The 20,000-nt window shown below is 40.6% G+C and overlaps 1 protein-coding gene across 1 annotated transcript in view; it reads right to left on the bottom strand.

The window, feature by feature from the left end:
* The window catches only part of LOC122794282 (histone PARylation factor 1), a gene marked incomplete in the record, with an annotated part of 658,055 nt that overhangs the window by 370,463 nt on the left and 267,592 nt on the right, over positions 1 to 20,000 (bottom strand). Inside the window, 1 exon segment of the mRNA XM_044062558.1 lies at positions 380 to 530. Within this exon segment, the coding sequence (XP_043918493.1) occupies positions 380 to 530 (151 nt within the window).

The following is a 20,000-nucleotide window of genomic DNA, read 5'->3' as shown; positions in this document are numbered from 1 at the left end:
TAGGCACTAGTAAACAACCAGGAGCATGTTACTGTCCCAATAACAAAGACACTATATGGTTGAAGGTTTTTCATAGTAGCGCAGTGAGGCTGAGAAATACAATGCCCTTAAGTTTAAGGAAGGTGGATACATTGGGGGCCCTTTAAAACCAGTGTTGTCAAATTGTTTGGTAAGAGGTTACAAATGCTGAACACTGAAAATTAGTGCAAACAACTACAACAGCCCTCTGTGCTACTCTTTGAGCATCAATATTAAGAAACAGTCAGAATCATAATTCATTAGTAAATTTATACAGTTACCACAAAGGAAACAAGCCACAAATCAGTTAAACTATCTCCACTGTGCCCATGCATTTGATGAAAAAAAAAAAAAAGTGTACCTTCTTGTCCCTCTTTTTCATCGATATGGTTTTCTGTTCTAGACTATAGCCCAGTCTCTCTGCTGCACTATCAAGTTTTTCATCAAGGATTTTGAGAACATTAATTTGCTTTTTATCAGTAACCTCCTTCATTCTTCTTGTCAAAAAGAGTCTAAATGCAGGGGCAGAAAAAAGTGATACTTAAAATCATATACAATATCAAGAAGTGAACTACTCAAAGATTTATGCAGAAAGTCATTGCAGAGATCATAATGCATAGCTGTGATTATGCTTCTTTCTTTTCCAATGAATTCTACAAACTGAAGAATATCAAATGATAAATGGAAGGAAAAACAGCTGCAGAGGATAATTTTGCTCATCTTTTTGCATATCTTTTAACCGTCCCTTTACATATCCACTGCTTTCAGTTATTATTTAAACAAATCTTTCATCAGTCGTGCAACCATCATATTACAACAGGTTTTGCAAGGGTCACATGACAAAAAAGGAAAGTGCATGCAGTCTAGACCATATACAATATTCCAACTATACGTGACAGCAGTAAAGGTTACTAGTTATTTATTTATTTAACATTTGTTTACCAGGATAGTCTGGCTGGACAGTTAGTGTCAGTTTTCAGCAGAGTTCTGGGGAGAAAAGCTCCAAACTGTTACAGAATAAAGAGCAATTCATGGTAACAATTAAAGGTTACAAAGTTTAAATAAGTTAGGAAACATGTTGTAAACAGGTTAACAAGTTAAAAATACAAAGTTGAAGTACAAATGTGTCATAATAGCACCTTCATAGAGTAAGCATAGGTATAATATATGTACAGTTACTCAAACAGTGTTCTGTTAGAGAAGCCTGCTGACAAATATTCCTTCCTAAACTAAATCAAATGCAACTAATTTAATGCAACTCCCTATATTTTATTTGCCTTTTTTATGCTCAGTTTGGTGAGAACTCTCCTCAATTAACTGAACTGCCACAGCTTTCACTTCCTCCCTCAGCAACATCCACTGGATTCATACTGCCTCTCAGACTTGAGCAACTGATGAAGGTCAGTGTCTAGTACAATAACACTCACTGATGTAAACCCGTGGCTATTCAGATCTAGATAGCCCTCTACCATATTATTATTAAGGGAAGAGATGCAAAACATTCTTTTGTCTCCGACTCAGCTCCAAAGCTGACATGCTACACTGTGTAACCTCTGGTCTGTACTAGTGCTTGCTACTTTATTGCATTCCGCAGCCTCCCCTCCTTAGCAGAAAAGCATTCCATGTAGTACTGGGTCTTTCTCCTTCATAATAGCCCTTACACTCACATTCATTCCTGCATCAGAAAGGAAAGCCTTGCTTCTGAACCAGTTATTAGCTCATGAGCCCCCTCCCTATTCCTGTTGTCAGGGCCGGTGCTAGTATTTTGGGGGCCCCCAACAAGTTTCAAGTTGGGGCCCTACCCAGGAGAATATAAAAAGTGTGACCATATTGCCATCATGCCTCTTTCCCCATCAGGCTCATGCAGCACCATTTAACAATCACTGTGTAGTGTTACTACATTCAGACCATTAAAAAGACTTGAAATGTCAAGGTACACACTGGCTGGCATTTAGTACTAATGTTACGTTATGACAAGCCCCTGTATCACAGTAAGGTAGCCACTCACACTGGTACACATGCACTGACTGGAACTGCGCAGTGGTGCAGCAGTTAACTTTGGCACCCCCCTGCAAGAGGTTCTCTGGTTCGATTCTCAGCTGGGGTACCTTCTTTGCAGAGTCTGCATGTCCTCCCTGTTTTCGTGTGGTTTCCTCCCACATTCCAAAGACATGCTTCTGCAGCATTTCTCCCTGGGCCACTGCTAAAAATAGGCTCTGTACTAGTCGGACTTTCGTGGTCAACAAATGTTAAATAAATAAAATTTAGAACCAATAAATTATGACAAGCCGCTGTACCACAGCAAGGTAGCCACACACAGAGGCTCACACACTGACTGGCATTTAATACTAATGTTACAGTATGGCAAGTCCCTGTAGCACAGCAAGGTAGCCACTCACAAACACACACACACACACACACACACACACACACACACACACACACACACACTGACTGGCATTTAGTAGTAATGTTGTTACATTATGGCAAGCCTTTGTACAGCATCAAGGTAGCCAGTCCCACAGAGGTACACAGACACCCACGCAGACTCCCTCACACATGACAGAGACACGAGGCAGGCAGTTACACAGACTCGCAGACAGGACATAGACACCCACACATGATGGACAGCATTACAGTAAGACTGAACATTAAGAATTTAAAATACTGGGCTTATGCTAATAATGCTAGAATAAGATTTTGCAGTAGCATGCATTGTGTGACCCCACATTTTTGAACAGACCAAAACTAACAAACATATGGACATTGTGCAACATTCTCACAGCCCCTACCAACCTCCTAACCTCTCAGCATAATTCCAAAGCTGAAAATAACTGCAGAACAAAGGTGTAACATCAAGGAGAGTGACAAACATTGCTATGATAAGCTTAGAAAGATATTAGAATAGGGATTGCATTAGCAGTCATTACAATAATCAGTACATTCTGCATAACTCTCATAGTCCCCCCAAAAGTCTCAGCACAATTCTAGAGGTGGTATACAAAAAAAAAAGACAAGGACGTAACATTAGGAGGTTTAAAACATTGTGGTTATGAACTAATAAAGATGGTAGAATGGCAGAACAACAGATTTTTCCAGTAGCATGCATTGTGTGAATTCTCACTTCTGATGACTAACAACCAAAAATACAGGTCAAACATGTAAACATTGTGCAACATTCTCATAGCCCCTACCCCTCTCTTCTAACCTCACAGCTTAACAATTCCAGACAAAGCCAAAATAAAAAATGCAGAACAAAGGCATAACATCAGGGGTAGTTTGCTATGATCAACTTCGATAGTAGAACATGGGTTGCACTGGCACGCATTAAGACATCAGTACATTCTGCAGAATTGTCGCAGCCCTTACCCCCAGTATCTCAGCACAATAAATCTGGATGAAGTGAAAGTAAAATAAAAACACAAAGGCATAACATAAAAAACTATTTGCTTATCAGCAAATATAGATGCTGGAATAACAGATTATGAATTAAAACGCATTGCGTAACCCCACATGTTTTAATGAAAATAGATAAATACCAGGCAAACATCTGAATATTGCAAAACATTCTCACAGACTGTAACCCCCCTACCAACCTGTCAGCACAATAACTCTAGACAAAGCAAAAAATTATCACAGAACAAAGGCGTACCCATCAGGGATAGTTGTAAACGCTGCCGGTATACACAATACTAGTATAACAGTGTTTGCATTAGTATACATTAAAACAGCAGCTGTACATTCTGCAACATTCTCACAGCCACTAATTCCCCTCCCAACCTCTCAGCACCATAATTCTGGACAGAGCAAAAAATGATCATAGAACAAAGGTGTAGCATCAGGCATAGTTGTAAACATTGCCGGTATACACAAAACATACTAGCAGAACAGGGTTTGCATTGGTATACATTAAAACATCTGTATATTCTGCAGCATTCTCACAGCCACCATCGCCCCACTACCAATATTTCAGCACAATTGTACACAAAACAAAAATGCAATATTGAATATTCTTATGCAAGACTAGATAATAGAAATATTTGTGATTTTTCTTTAAGAGTTATTGAACTGTTGGATACCTCTCTGTATATGTACACTAAGGTTGTTCTTTTTTAAAACTGTATTCCTTTTTTTAATTTCCCTTCTTACCTTTTCCCCCCTAGCAATCTACTTTAAACCTTGTATTGAGTGTCCTGCCTGCTCCACGAACCCTTGAACCACCTCAAGCATTACCTAAGTGGACCATCCTTTATTTTCTGCTGCCCTGTGCTTCCACCTGATTGTACTAAAGTTACTAAGTATGTTTGAAGGCTTATCTGCCTAATTTATACAGTAATTTCATGTTATAAAGTAATTTAGCCTCTGGGTCAGGAAAGCCTGCAGCCAGTCCTCCTTCCCTGTCTTTAGCCTCCTGAAGGATATACCCCTTGCTACCTTCCTCATCCTTTTCACCTGTGGTGTCTTTACCCTGGCTATCTGCTGATACTTCTAACTCTGCCCACTAGGTGGCGGTATACAATAGGCTTTGTGCCCTTACTCTCTTTCTTATTTCTCACAAAGTCCCTGCTCATTGAACGTCTTTTTCCTTCTGCTTCCTTTACATCCCTTCCCTAGGAGCCCGACTTCTCCTACTTCTACTTTCCTCTCTATTTCTAGGTTGTACCTCCTCTTCTCCTAACTACTATACAGTTTAGTGCTTTATAGTTCCACTCTCCTCTCTGTCCTACTCCCCATTCTGCTTTGCTAGCAGCTACCTGCCTGCTCTGCTACCTCTCCCTACATCCTGCTGCTCACTGATTGTCTCTACTTGCTCTGGCCCCGCTCCGCTCCCCTCCCTACCCCCAATTCCCACACACCCCCAGGGGTCCTACACTTATACTTCACTAGACACTCCCCCTATTTCTCTCAACCAACCTCCAGCAATCACTATCTCTACTACTGCCTCCCATTCTTTTTCATCACCTATTTATCTCCAACTCTTTTCTCCCCTATTTCTACGCTCTCCTTTTTCCTGGCCTACTTCATACTCCTATTCTATAGTACCTAACTGTTAACTATAACCTCTGCCTATCTCCTTTTTCTCTTCTTCTTTTCTCCTTTCACTCAGAATTCCCTTCTCTGTAAGCTGGCTCATCTCTACTTGTTCTTGAACTCACATTCTCTTACAAGCAATATTCATCTGTCACTTACTCAATATCATGTCTCCTATACTCAAAGCTTATTTCACATATATCCTACTCTTTACCACTACTATAGCCTCCCTATACATACCCTATTATTGTACCTTCTTTGAAAATATCACTTTACATGAACAAAACCTTCACCTCCAACAAACTTTACCAACCTCTTTTTTCAATACCCTCACTCATAGTAACATAACCTGTTCCTCTAACTTTCTACTTCCTAAATACCACAGAACAACTCATATATCATTCTACCTCAACAAAAAGAACCTATACAACTCGCCAAAATCACTTAAATTCCATGTTATTTCCCAGCACAATCTCCTCCTACATGGAGATATTCATCCTAACCGTGGTCCCGATACTAATAATAATTTTAATCTAAATAATATTACTTCACTGACAACATCATCATGTACTAAAACAGCCAACTCCCTACTAATAGCACAACTTAATATAAGAAGTTTAAATAACAAAACTCATCACCTCCATTCACTTCTTGACTTACATGCATTCGACATACTATGTCTTACCGAAACTTGGCTAAAACCTTCTATTCAAGATCAGGAAATCACCCCTCCTGGCTATAATATACTTAGATGTGACCGCATAAGGAAGAAAGGTGGAGGCGTAGCTATTATCTATAAATCTAATCTCCAAATCACCCTCTATAATGAATTTCCATCACTAGACTCCAAAGCTGAAATATTATCTATCAAGCTAAACATTAACAACAACAAATCGATCTAATTTGTATGTACCTTCCCCCTGGAAATAATACTCCTATACTAGAAAACTTACTTAGTTCACTTTCTAACCAACTACCTCAGGAAACCATAATACTTGGTGACTTCAACATTGACTGGATGACCTGTTCATCCCAGCACCCCACCAGCCATATAAATCTTTATGGCTTCTCTCAATTAATAAACACTCCAACTAGAATCCATAAACCCACAAAAAAAGAAACAACTCTTGACTGGATCCTTACTAATAACCACCCAAACAAGTACTCTCCAGGAACTCTTCCCGATAATATTAGTGACCATATGCTCACATATGTTATTAGACAAAAATCACATAACCCAACTACCCATAAACTAAAGGTGTCTCGCTCAAGCAAATTCTTTAACCCAGATAAGTTTCTGACTGAATTGAAAGCATGTGACTGGTCTCCAATGACTACCCTCGAACTAAACGAAGCAGTGGCCTACTTTAATACCAACTTTCTACAAATCCTTGACTATCATGCTCCCATTCGCTCTACTAGGATAAGAACGAAATCAGCCCCGTGGCTTACTAAGCAAACTAAACAAAAAATGCTCCTTAGAAACAAAATTTGGGCTAAATGGAGAACTACCAAATGTACATCTGATCACCTACTCTTTAAGCAATTAAGAAATGCCACTAAGAAAGATACTCTTTCAGATAAAAAGGAATATTATCTTCACCTTCAACAAACTAATCAACAATCCCCCCAAAAATTCTGGACAGGTATTAACAAACTTCTTAAACCAGGACATTCAACTACTCCTACCCCTTCAGGCTTTAACCTCAACAACTCCACCCTGATCCCAGATGCCTTTAACAAGTATTTTACAGAAGCCATTCAAACCCTAGCTAATTCATTACCCTCTTCTACTACCTCCTTACCTAATACCTCTAACACTTCATCTAATGCCTTTCACATTCAACCAGTTCCTTCATCCCTTATTTATAAGCTTCTCAAGAAACTCAAACCTTGCACCCCATCCGCTGACCAACTCCCATCAGAATACCTACAAATCGCTGCAGAAGCTATTTACTACCCCATATCCATTCTTATTAATAGGACTATCTCTGAAGGAAAAATCCCCACCTCATGGAAAATATCTTATATAATACCTCTACATAAAGGGGCTCTACTGAGCTCTCAAACTACGCCCTATTGCCTTACTCTCCCCATTAGCAAAGATTATGGAAAGATGCATACATAAACAAATTCTTAACTACCTTCTACAAAACAAACTTCTAGCCAATAGTCAACATGGTTTTAGACCTTCCCACAGTACTACAACTGCCCTCCTTTCCTTCTCTGATGCCATAAATAATAATAGGAACAACAATCTTTTCTCATCAGCACTATTCCTAGACCTGTCAAAGGCCTTTGACATGGTTAACCATAATATACTTCTGGACAAACTAAATCTCTATTCACTTGGCTCACAAACTCTTCAATGGTTCAGGAGTTACCTCCAAAATAGGCAACAAGCAGTGCTATGGGACAACAACCTATCCTCCTTACTTCCAGTAAACATTGGGGTTCCACAAGGCTCAATCCTAGGTCCCCTTCTTTTTTCTTTATTTATTATTGACCTTCATCTGAATATACCCCAAGCCATCTGCATTCAATATGCTGATGACTCAACTCTAATCTGTGCTGCTAATAACGTCTCCTCCCTCCAGTCCCCCACACAAACAGTCTTCCATAATGTAGAAAAATGGTTTATGGAACACTCCCTCCTTCTTAATCCCAAAAAAACAAAACTTCTTCTCTTTACCCTTACACACAAATCACCAACACCTTTCTTCACTATCTCCTCTAACAACGTTACCTGTATTAGTCCAGATATGACCACTCGCCTATTAGGTGTAACTATTGACAACCATCTTAATTTTGATGACCACATTAACAACACCATTAAATCAGTTAACAAAAAAATCGGTACTCTCTACAGAATTAAACCCTTTCTTACCCCAACTGCTAGGAAAACAGTGGCCCAGACCCACCTGATCTCCACCCTTTTCTATGCCTCTGCTATATATACAAACTTATCTAAAAATAACATCACCAAACTTTCTACCTGTTACAATAGTATTACTAGATTCATTACTGCTACCCCTTTTAGAACCCACCATTGTCTTAACCTCAAGCAACTAGATTGGTTAGAACTCAACAACCACTTACTCTATCAACAATTAATTATCATTCATAAAACCCTCTACTATCCTGATGCTACCCCTAGCCTTACAAAACTGATTTCACCTTATAAAAACCTAGCCACACTACGCTCAGCTAATAAACTCCTTGTAGCCTTAACCAAATCAAAGAATAAAGCTGGGGACTCATTATTTTCAAATTCTGTCGGGAAAATCTGGAATCAACTACCTCAGGAAATAACAAACCTAGACTCTACATCCCTTTTCAAAAGACATATCAAAGAACATCTTAAAACTCAATGGCTGTGTCCTCGTGCTAATCCTGACTGAAATTACTTCTCCACTACTCCCAACTCCCCCCCATGCCCAACTGTCCCTCTAAACAACTTTTTAAAACTTTTTTGACAGTCTTATCTTTGAGAATGTCTCTAACATTTTTCTTCTTCCCTCCACCATGTTATCACATCTTGAATTTTTTTGTACCTAACTGCTGAATGTTGCTTACCTTGTAATTTTATTATTAACCAACTATTTTCTGAAATATTGTTGTTCTGCTTTCTTTTTGTTTCCATTAATTTATACATAAGTCCACCTTTGTACTAATTGTATTTTGCTTAAATATTTTTATTGTTAATGAGTGTTTACTTCTTGTAATTGGAGCTTTTCTCCCCGGGCCTCTACTGAAAACGGATATTTGTCCAGCTAGACTAGCCCGGTCAACAAATATAAAATAAAATAAATAAAATAAAATAAAAAAACAACATCGAATCTGGACATTAATTACAAACAAGCCTTCCTTCCTCAGTCTCTTAGCAGAAGAATTATGAACAAAGATAAAATAAAACCGTTACAACCACAGCCCCCCCCCACACACACACACACACACACACAAATCTTCTTAGCATAAGAACTCTGCAGAAAAAAAGTTATACAATCCTATCCCTAGGTTTCCTCGCCCCCTCTCCCAGCAAAAAAATAAACTTAAAAATAAACCCAGCAACTTACCTTTTCTGCAGTTGATAGAAGGCTGCTACTAATAGGTTCATAGGTTCATACTAGGCTATCTGCCCTAGGGCATTTATAAGCCTAGCCAGAGTGCTTTGGCTTTTGCCACCCATTTTAAAATAATTTTGCTATGCCCTTTTTCGAGGTTAGTATACTGTGCCTCTGTCTAACAGTGACACAGAAGTGATACCCGGGGTAAACCTACGATCTCCCATCCACTCATCAAGATTCCTCTTGGACAGTCAGTGAGGGACTCTGCCTAACCTGGACTGGGATTTTATTCCAGAGTGAAGGAGCCTCTGGGTTATGAATCTGTCCCTCCAGCATGTCCTATTTATTTCAGTGCTGAGGTTCAAGTCTCGAGCGCCAGAGCTCGATGGGATTTGGATTTTCTGAGGTGCAGCATGTCCATTAATTCCGGGTTGGACATGGCTTTATACGTCAGGCACAGATCGCCTCTGTGCAGGCGGTATGCCACTGAGTAGAGCTGGAGCTTCTTTAACCGGGCAGCATATGGCATCTGTTTGAGCCCTTTGATCCTCTTGGTGAGGTACTTTTGGGGTCTTTCCAGTTGCTGCAGGTGTCTGGTAAGGTACATCTCAAAAGGGGCATTGTACTCAATTATGGGCCTGATGAGGGATGAGTAAAGAGGCACGATGACCTCCCCTGATCTAGATGTGAATCCCATCATGATTAGGTGGGCTATATAAAATGTTTTTCTAACCACTTTGGCCATGTGGTTGTCAAATGAGAGATTGCTATCAACTTGGGTCCCCAGGCCCCTAATTACTTCTTCTGCACTTAATGGATTACCACCTACGTGGTAATTTGTGGGCACTTTGTTTTTGCCAAAGGGGATGACTATACACGTTTTGGCGTTTAGCTTGAGACCATGGCTCTGGCACCAGTTGTCTGTTTCTATGAGGCCCTTTTGGAGGATGCTTGTGTCGGCTGGAGTGTCGATTATGGCGCCCAGTTTGCAGTCATCTGCAAACTTGGTCAGCCACAGTCCTTCCATGTTGGCCTGTACCTCTGAGAAATATATACCAAACAAGACAGGTCCCAGGACTGAGCCTTGTGGGACGCCACTTGTAACTGGTTTGGAGTCTAACATGGCTCCAGCAATTCTAACCATGTGGGTTCTGTCCTTGAGCCAGTTTGCAACCCATCTAGTGACATAGGGGTTTATATTTAAGCTGGTGAGCTTATCTATAATGCCCGAGTGGGGTATTGTATCGAAGGCTTTTGCGAGGTCCAGGTAGGCTGTGTGGACCACCTTCCCCTCGTCAATGGCCTTCGTGACGGTTTCAAAGAAATCAACCAGGTTTAAGAGGCAGGATCTGCCCTTAACGCCAAACTGGGTAGGATCCAGTGTCTGTAGGTCCCCGGTATCTTTATTTATGAGGTCCATGATGATCCTTTCCATAGTTTTGCAGACCAAGCTAGTCAGGCTTATGGGGCGATAGTTTCCAGGATCCGTTGAGGCACCACCTTTGTGGAGAGGGACCACTGTTGCTATACGCCTGTCTTTGGGTACATATCCTGTAGTAAGGCTGAGATTGAACAGTAGTTTTATGTTTGGGTTTAGCTCTTCTTGGAGTTCATGTAGGACGCAGCCCGGGACACCGTCTAGTCCCACTGATGCTGTGTTTTTTTGCTTTGGAGAGGGCAGCTCTTACCTAAGCATCTGAGATGTCAGGGGGGGCAGCACTCTGCTGGGATAGATATTTGCCCTTTTGGTGGGGAGGGGGGGGAGAAGTTTGCGCTGAACCTGTCAGCTAGGATGTTGGCAATGTCTGTGAGTTCGGTGTATTTTTTGTCATTTTGGACTAATTCTGGGCATAACTGGGAATTCCCACCCAGGTTCCTAACATAACTAAAGAAAGCCTTGTGATTATCCTTGGTGTCCTGTGCAACTTTTCTCTCGAAGCTGGCCTTAGACGATTTTATGAGTGCTCGTAGTTTTTTGCTAATACTGATCAGAGATGCCTTCCCTTTTTGGGATTTTGATCTATCATGTAGTAGCTTCCTCCTTCTATTGTATAGTTTGTTTATGGCTGGGGTCCATAATCCTTTGCTTGCTTCTACTACACACAGACCATACTCTACTACACACAGACCATACCTGTTCAGCCCTTTTAAATTGCCCTCAAAAGGACAGTTTTTCAGATCTTTTAGAAAGTGCCCTTACAATGGCAGTTAAAATACAGCTGCTTTGCTGGTCCCACAGTCGTTCCAGCAAAACCTGCATCCTCCATCCATCCTCACAGCATACCTCTCAACCTCTTAGCATGAAAAATCTGGACAAAGCACAAAATAATAGGGGTACAAAGGCTTAAAAATAGGGACACTTTTTAAATATTGCTCATATAAACTTACAAACTTGCTTTCAGACTTTGCTTTAGCATACATTTTTCTGAAGGATATAAAGTCTAAAACTTAAATGTATGTGTCTGCTATTATTTAGTGACTTCAATACTCAATGTATAAGAAAACCACAAATTTATGAACAAACCAAAATATAAAGCAAAAATAAGGATATTCTTAAAAATCTGGGCAGTTCAGATGTGTGCCTAACATCGACCATCAAAAGAACTGACCTAACAAACCACATATTACGGTAAACCCAATCAGGAAGCTAGAACTTGCTTCTCGACTGCTGCAGCCAATCAGGTCTCTTGCTTCACTGAAGCAGACCTGATTGAGAGCAGCTGACAAGTAAAGCAAGGGACTTGATTGGCTGCAGCCATCAAGGAAGCAAGTTCTTTCAAGGGGGGGGGGGCAGAATTGCACGACAGCACTACCGAATGAATGAGGCGCCAAGCAAGGAGTGGAAGTGATGTTGAAACCCGCGACTGCTTCATATGGGCCCCTCGTACGTGGTGAGATAATCGGGGGCTCCCCGTGGTTTGGCGGGTGCCTAAGGCCCGCTATGCCTGTTGTTAAAATGGTCTTTAACTATTCTAGCCAACAAAATAAAATTTCCAAAAGACTTTAATATCAGGCAGTAGCATTATAATCCATTACCTGACCATCTGCCTCTCCAGAAAGTGCATAATTCAGTATTTACAACTAATTAACAGTATGTGCTTACTATTCTTAAGACTGCTTCTTCACACCAGAAAAAGTCTGGATTTTATTCTTGCCTCCTAAGGCAGGCCTGAGAAAGCTGAAGACAAAAAGAGTTTGAATCCCATCAACTTCCACTTACATACTGTGTACCCCTGAGTAAGGCACTTAACTTTTGGTCCTCTTGGGGTTACAGTGCTCCAAGTGTGGGACCATATGGCAATTCAAATGCAACTGTACAGCTTGCAAAACATAGCATTCACTGTATCAAATCATTCTGTACCGATAACACTACCACTTTTCTCCCACCTCTAGAGTAACTGTGTACTCATACAAATATATGCACAAGAACAGTGATACCTCAAGCTACTTGTGTGTGGTTTGTTGGGCAATAGAAATGCATAGCTAAGGAAACCTATTTCTAGTGTGCTGCACACCTTCATACTTCAATCGCATAGGCTGAGTGTGTGTGAGTGAGTGTGTCCACGATTGCCAAAGTCATGTGCTCTCATTGTAAAATCTAAGTCATAGATCAAAGATTCAATGATTTTAAATCAAATCAGTTGAATTTTGACTTTAAATTAGGAAAATGACAACAAGAGAAAACATGAAAATGTTCAAATTTGGAAATCTTTTGAAATATTTGGTACTTTGGCCATCTGAATTCTAGAACACTGCCAGTACTCATAATACCAATGTTGACAGAACAAACAACATAAGGCATGGGAGCACGTACAGAGTGTGGGACTGAGACCCAAATTATATTTTCCTTACTTGAAATAGGAAGTTAGCAGCTGTGGAGACAGCCAATACCTTTCACTACACTATAAGTGTTTAGGAAAATAAAGTTGAAATACAGCCAAGTCATGTCTGTGACAGTAGCCCTTTTAAAAATGGCAGAGCTAGCAGGATCCCATGTAGACTTGTTTCTACTGGCCATTTCTACTGTGCTGCATCTATGCCAATTCCTAGTAATAAAGGTAGTCCAAAATACCCAGAGACAGATCATATACCATAACACAAGAAATAAAATGGCAGAAGTGAATACCTGACAAGAACCAAGGAAAATGAAAAGCAGTAAAAATGAATTGGTTAGTCTTCCATGGGAAACTTTCCCTTAATGAAATATTTCCACTTCAATGTATAGTTTTTAAAAATAACCGAATTAACCTAAAAGCATATAGAAAGTATCCCCAAATATATTTTATAAAACTATTTTTTTCACAATAACCATTTTAAATAACCAACAAAAAACAACCAATACTAAGACATCATTGTAAAGCATTTTCTACAACAAAGAGAGCCATGGTTCTGAACAGTTCACCATGCAGCATTAATCATTCGTAATAAATATTTTTTAAAGCTGAAACTTCTAAATCAAGAAAATGCTCAAGTCTCATCACCTATGAATTTCAATAAATTTCCCATTGTGTACTACGATGAAATCAGTATCTACCCAATTTTTCCATATAGGTTTGTCATATGTATGAAATGCAAATATTATGGCACTCTAGGGTCTATGCGCATGCACAGTACAGAAAATGTACTTACATATGGTACTAATCCTAAAACAAACATGTACGCCACCATAGGTAATGAACTTTAATGATCTACAGCACTGGGAGGAAATCTATGCCAATGACTAAAAACTTGCAATCAATATAAAAATGAATCTAAGCATTCAACATAGTGTTATGGTAGGTTATCTATACAACTTTTTATGTTCACCGCAGTCAATGCTGCTGTCTTGGGAGGATTCCCAAAGCTATGTTACTAAGGAAGCTGGAGCATTCTGTACTGGGAACACCACACTCTACAGGATGGTAGAGGCAAACATACATCTTGCTCTGAATGCAGCACCAAGGCAGTAATGCTTGGTGAAGGTGCGTTCAGAAGACAAGTAGCTGCTTTCAAGATAGAATGGGTTGGTGTCCCTTTCAGGAACACTATAGTGGTTGCCTTCACTGTTGTTGAATGAGTCCAGACTCTACCAGGAATTTTTTGTGATGAGAGTAACGAAAGATAACACAGCTGTCTGTCCCTTTGGAGATGGTCTGTTCCACTGCTTTCCACAGTTAACCTCTTACAAATTTATCCAAAAACTGATCAAATTTGTTTGGGAATTTAGTTCTGTGAAGGCAGAAACTTAGCTATCTGTAAACATCTAAAGAGTGAAGAATTCTCTCCCCCTTCATTCTGGGGAATAGGAAACCCAGGAATGTGAGTAACTCCATTCAAGGAGAATTCTGAAATCATCTTGGGCTGAAATGAGTGATTAGTTCTCAAGGTTACTCTATCCCTGTGGAAAATGAGAAAGAGGTCCTTACTAACAAGGGCTTGCACCTCTGATACATGCCTGGCTGACTACTACCTGACTAAGTAGGGACAGAGGGATTCAGTCCTAGGCTTAACGGCTCTATCATTAAACCTAGCACAAAATAAGCAGTTTGGCATATCATGCTCAGGCCCTAAAGAGAACAAACAATGAGAATGTTAAGTCTTTGCAAGGGATATGCTTCTCACACAAGACAGACAATTACTGACCTTTTTCAACACTGAACAGCTAAATACAATTAGAGATGAGAGATACTCAAATAGGGTACTTAGCTTGAAAACAAAGGACTATGCCCACACGTTAGGTCTTGTACATTGGACTGACTGACACGACAACAAAAAACAGAAAATGACAACAGGCAGCAAACTTCAAACCACTGATGCCCTGGTGTCAGACGACAATGAGGTTCACAGTCTGGTGGATGGTGAAAAACTTTGGTATGAGCCAACCACAGGCTTCTACTCCACATGAAGTTCTGAGACTTAGTAGTGCAACACTGACTATGATGAACATCTGCTATCACAGGAATTAAAACTAAAACTTTCCTAAACTGCCATGACCCCTTCCTCATACCATCACGTACAAGGTATTATGGACTTTCCAGTTCTTCTTATTAAAAAGTGTTGAGCAGACAGAACAACAAAACAAAAAAGAAGGAAAGGAGATGCTAAACAGGTGTCAAAAGTGGGGTATAAGCTTGGCTTTTTGGCACAGACAGATGGAGTCTTATTGTGAAAGTGACAAGGGTAGGATTAGCAGCCTTGACACTGCAGAAACCAGGCAGGGGTGGGAGAGTTGAAGTGACGTGACCGGTTTGCCTCTCTTGGGGTTGAGTGCACACTGGGGGACAACTGACAGTATGACCTCTACGGCTGAGACTGGGAAGACTACCTCTCATGGCTCTGAGGGGAAAACCACCTGTTGGGAACCTTCCATGAGGAAGTGAGGAGACATCCTCCTCTGTCGATGTCCCACTGCACGCAAACATACAAGCCACCGCTGATGTCTGTCAGAATAACAGACCCTCATCCTGGGGATAGGGAAAGAATGGGCTGATGATTGACAGACAGCATGGATAGTGTTGCAACAAAAGGTGGAACATGAAAAGGAAAGTATGTTACAAAGGATGGACCTCCTTTTTTACAGGTATACCATTATTGAAAATGCATAAATTTGCCATTCAATTAAACAAAAAAAAAAGTCTAGCATCTCTAACCCAACAGAGCAACACTCCTAGATGATCACTGTAATGGGATCATATAGTAAACAAAATGGCTCCAATGACCTGTGTGATACAGGGAAATATTTCCAGCCCAGCTATCTTGAATTTTGTAAATAATTCTATGTCATTTGTGAACACTGATATGATTTATACAGAATATGTTACGTACTGAGCTAAAATGTAACCACAGCATGCCCTGCTGACTTAGCACAGAAATGCAGATAAACTATATACCTGTGCAAATGTACATTTTAACAGTAGAAATTAGAACATAAAAGGGTTAACTTGCAAAACTTCAAGAAAAAAAGTTGAAATTAAGTTGCTTTACGATTGTGCTATAAAAGTTCTCTCTCAGTTTCAGTGTAACAGACACAATGTCTAGAGTTAGAAGTTTTTGTATTGTCTTGATAGGGACATAATTGCTAGGTTTAAAATACAAGTGTTTTATTGTTTTACGACTTCCAAGATCTGCAAACATCTGAGAGATATGTATTTTTCACACAGATGTTAAATTCCGTTAGTTTCTGTTTTAGCCTGGGAACTGAAGTCAGGTGACAAAAAGTGATGCCACCCAAGTTAACCCAGCAGTAATATTTGCTATTAATGGACTGTGCATTTTGTCTTGGAACTAGCAAGAACATCCACTCATCATCACCATCATCTGCACTTGCCTTGCTGCAAGTAAGATTTAGGTCATAGTATCTCTTTTAGATAGATAGGAATATAGTAAAGTTTAGTTTAGATGTTTTCTGTATGTATTTCTGACTGTCCTGCAATGTTGTTTTAAAATATTTCCTGTGATTTTGAACTCTGAAGTTACTGTGTTGATTTACTGAGTATTGTCTTGTTCTTTTATTATTAACTATATTTAAGCCTATCTTTGTAGCAGATATTTGTGAGGCATATTTAAGTTCTTAGAGTACTTGCATATGTATTTGGTAACACTGTACAGGCCACTCCTAAATAGCCTTGCATGTCTTAGTCAGACTACCATTTGGATAACAGTAACACTACACAGTAAGAGTGGACACCCTTTGCAAGGATCTTATAGTAACTGATAAGTAGGGGTTGGTGGCAGAGGAAACTACCTTATAGTCTGGGTAGAAGGGGGAAGAGTCAACCTGTGCCAGCCACCCCCAGGTGTAGGTGTGTGTGTGTGTGTGTGTGTGTGTGTGTGTGTGTGTGTGTGTGTGTGTGTGTCAGCAACTTGGGCAAGGACACAAAGCACTGGCTGGACACAGAGGGTGCTGGAGGTCTTGGTTTGGCCCCTCAGCTGAAATCTTAACCCTATAGCTGTGCCCGTGGGGAGTCTTATTGGGGATCTGGAGAAGAGAGAGAAACCAGCCCACAACTGACTGTGGTCTCTGTGTGCTCTTAAAGGAAATTGCACTTTATTGTGGGTGTATTTGTCCTCCTCCCAGTGTGTACGTCCCCTAGCTGTTGCCAGTGGTGAGGACGGAGGCTCCTTGACTACTGAGCCAGTGCAGGGGCATCACAACCTATGTGTTCAGCTTGTAGCACGCAGCAAAGATGCTAAGGAAAACAACAATGCAGCTGCACAAACATCATCCACTATACCATTATGAAAAAAAAAAGGCAGAAGAAACAACAACTGTTCTAGTTGATTAAGCCCTATGCTGCTATGGACAAACATCTGGTGACCTCTGAGGGGACAGAGGTGAGAATGAAGGGCAAGGCCTTGAAATGAAAGTTACAGGCTCTGATGAGGAAGTGTAAATACCTCTAGGACTCCTTAGCAATCTTGACAAGGCGGTAGTAATCCTAAAGGGCCCCAAGAGCACATACAATCTTCTTATGACACACAAAAAGGGAGAAAGTACACTGCAAACTTCCAAAAAGGTTTCTTTTGGGACAAAGGAATTTAGCCTACCGAGATCCTACACAGGCTTGAGGTCTTTTGCCCTCTTTGGCACTGTAGAAATATCCAAGCCTTTCTGGTTAGGTGGGACCCTTTGGATATTTTTTTTTTTAATAAAACACATCTTTAACATTTTATTCCTTGCTGTTCATTTCTGACATGTGGACAGGAAAGGGAATTAAAGGAGGCTTGGATAGGGTAACAAAGAGGACCAGGTTCCCCTAAATATAACTTTAATAAAAACACGTCTCAAAACTATCTTTTTCATGTAGACCATTGGGGAAAAAGACTATTCCAGCTGGCTTCAGAGTGCGACAGGCAGGTACTCAGGACTGCTGATGCAGTCTACTGACGGTGGACTCCGGGACAGGATCAAGGATCTGTCCTTTGAGACTGCGGCCTTGCTAGAAATCAGCCTGGGGGATCATCCCATTCACGAAGCCTCATGCTGCTGAGAACCACATTTACTATTAACACCTTTGGTGTTCTCCTAGAACACCACAGATGGCTAAATCTGATACCCACAGCAGTAAAGGCTTTCCTCTGTATTTTCATGTTCTCAATGTGCTGTTGTACCTCTTTCTCTAAACAAGAAGGGACATGTAAATAAGAAATATAAAATATTACCTTTGTGTCGGCAGCAAAGTCCGTCAAAGCTCAAAGTGCTGGCATATGACAATGCCAGATCCTGCAGCATGTAGACCACAAGGCTGATGTTTGACTCCACAGCCTTTCTTTAAATTATCTGTCCAAGAACCCCTCTAATGATTGGTGCATTTTGTTACACAAGTCTCTCTGAAAATACACCACATGAATTTAGTAGCTCATATATGCAAAGAAACATGATGGTCAGAAAACATACTTCTTCATGTGACTCTGTGGCAACAAAACAGTCAAGCTGGGTTATGAAGTGCCAGACCTTTTTTAGGCCACTGCCAAAATTATGTATCTAGTGTGAAGGTCTCTGTCCAAATGAAAAAGTCGCTGCAAGATAAAACCTATAGTTAACCTTAAGTACTGTGACCACTGTATCCAGGATCTTCAAAGCCACATTGGTGCATTTTTAAAAACACCTACTTGAAGTCAAAGGTACTCCAAAACCCACATTTGTCTGGTGGTGATGGTGGTGGTGGTGGGGGGTGGGGGTGGGGCAATTCTTTCTTGTCCAGATCTTTCAAAGTGGAGTCTGCAGGCAACTCACTAAACTTAATTCCAGGTATTTTGGCAAGGAGTTCTAATCTGAGCAGTAAAGGACCCTCTTTTGTTTTAGCCACCTGACAAGCTTGAATGTCCTTATGCTGGGGGCAGAAGACACAAACATGGCCTCAAAGACAGTACTGAGAAAGGAATGGGAGGAGATAGCATTTGATAAGTGGGGCACAACTCCACTGTAAGAAATCCTGGTATTTACATCAGCATTATCAGCATATGTGATGACTGTACCAGTAAAGTACAGTTAGGTGCACTTACTATAAATGTAGATGTGTTGCAGTCATCACACTTGGGTTATCTGACTGCAGGTAGCCCTCAGTCGGCCCGAATAGCAGAGACTTAGTATTTATGTGTCGGATGCTGTCGCTCCAGGTCTGACGTCAGATCGTCAGGGGTATAAAAACAGGCAGCCAATGCCATTACATAAGTTATTCTTGCCCCAAATGTCAGGAGCCACCCCCCCCCCCAAGTAGGGAGCTAAGCTATGGTGGAAAAATCTCCACCAGTGAAAAGTAAATACCAATACCAATACCCCCGCAAGGGGTGAGTAGTATAAACAGAGAGGAGAGACAGAATGAGAAGGAGGCTGGAGATAGAGAAACCAGGACGGCAACAGTGAATACACTCTAACATCTACATTTATGGTAAGCGTACACAACTGTACTATGTTCTTCGTGTTTCACTGTTGCAGTCATCACACTTGGGTCGATTCCCAAAGCTGTAGAAAGGGTGGAGGCAGTCAAGAAGTGTTTGAGCTGGCTAGTATGCCCTGCAGGACTGCAGTTGCAGAACCCACCCTGGATTTGGAAAGGAGTAATTGGCAGTGAAGGACTCTTTTTTTAGCCCGACAACGATGTCCTTTTTCGAGACCAAAATGGCCCCAAAGCAGTCTGGGGAAAAAGGGGGAAAAAGGATTTTTTTCAATCCCCGTAAGAAATGGTATTTACCTTTGAAATTTTTTGAAAGGGTTTGATTAAAGTGAGTTGGCATTTCTTTATTTTCAGGTACCCCCAGTCTTAAAAAATTTGGGTTTATCTGTCTCCAGGCTTAAGTCGGGGGTTAAAAAAAGGGTGCCTTCTCAGTTTTTTTGCCCCAGGTAAAAAGGGAGCAATATTAAAAATCTCCCCAGGAAAAAAATAAAAAAACCCCCAAAAAAGG

Source organism: Protopterus annectens, chromosome 2.part1 (genome assembly GCF_019279795.1).
Source record: "Protopterus annectens isolate FY-2018-M chromosome 2.part1, PAN1.0, whole genome shotgun sequence".
Taxonomy (NCBI): domain Eukaryota; kingdom Metazoa; phylum Chordata; order Ceratodontiformes; family Protopteridae; genus Protopterus; species Protopterus annectens.
The sequence above is the reverse complement of the archived record's forward strand: the minus strand, read 5'-3'. Positions and strand labels throughout refer to the sequence as shown.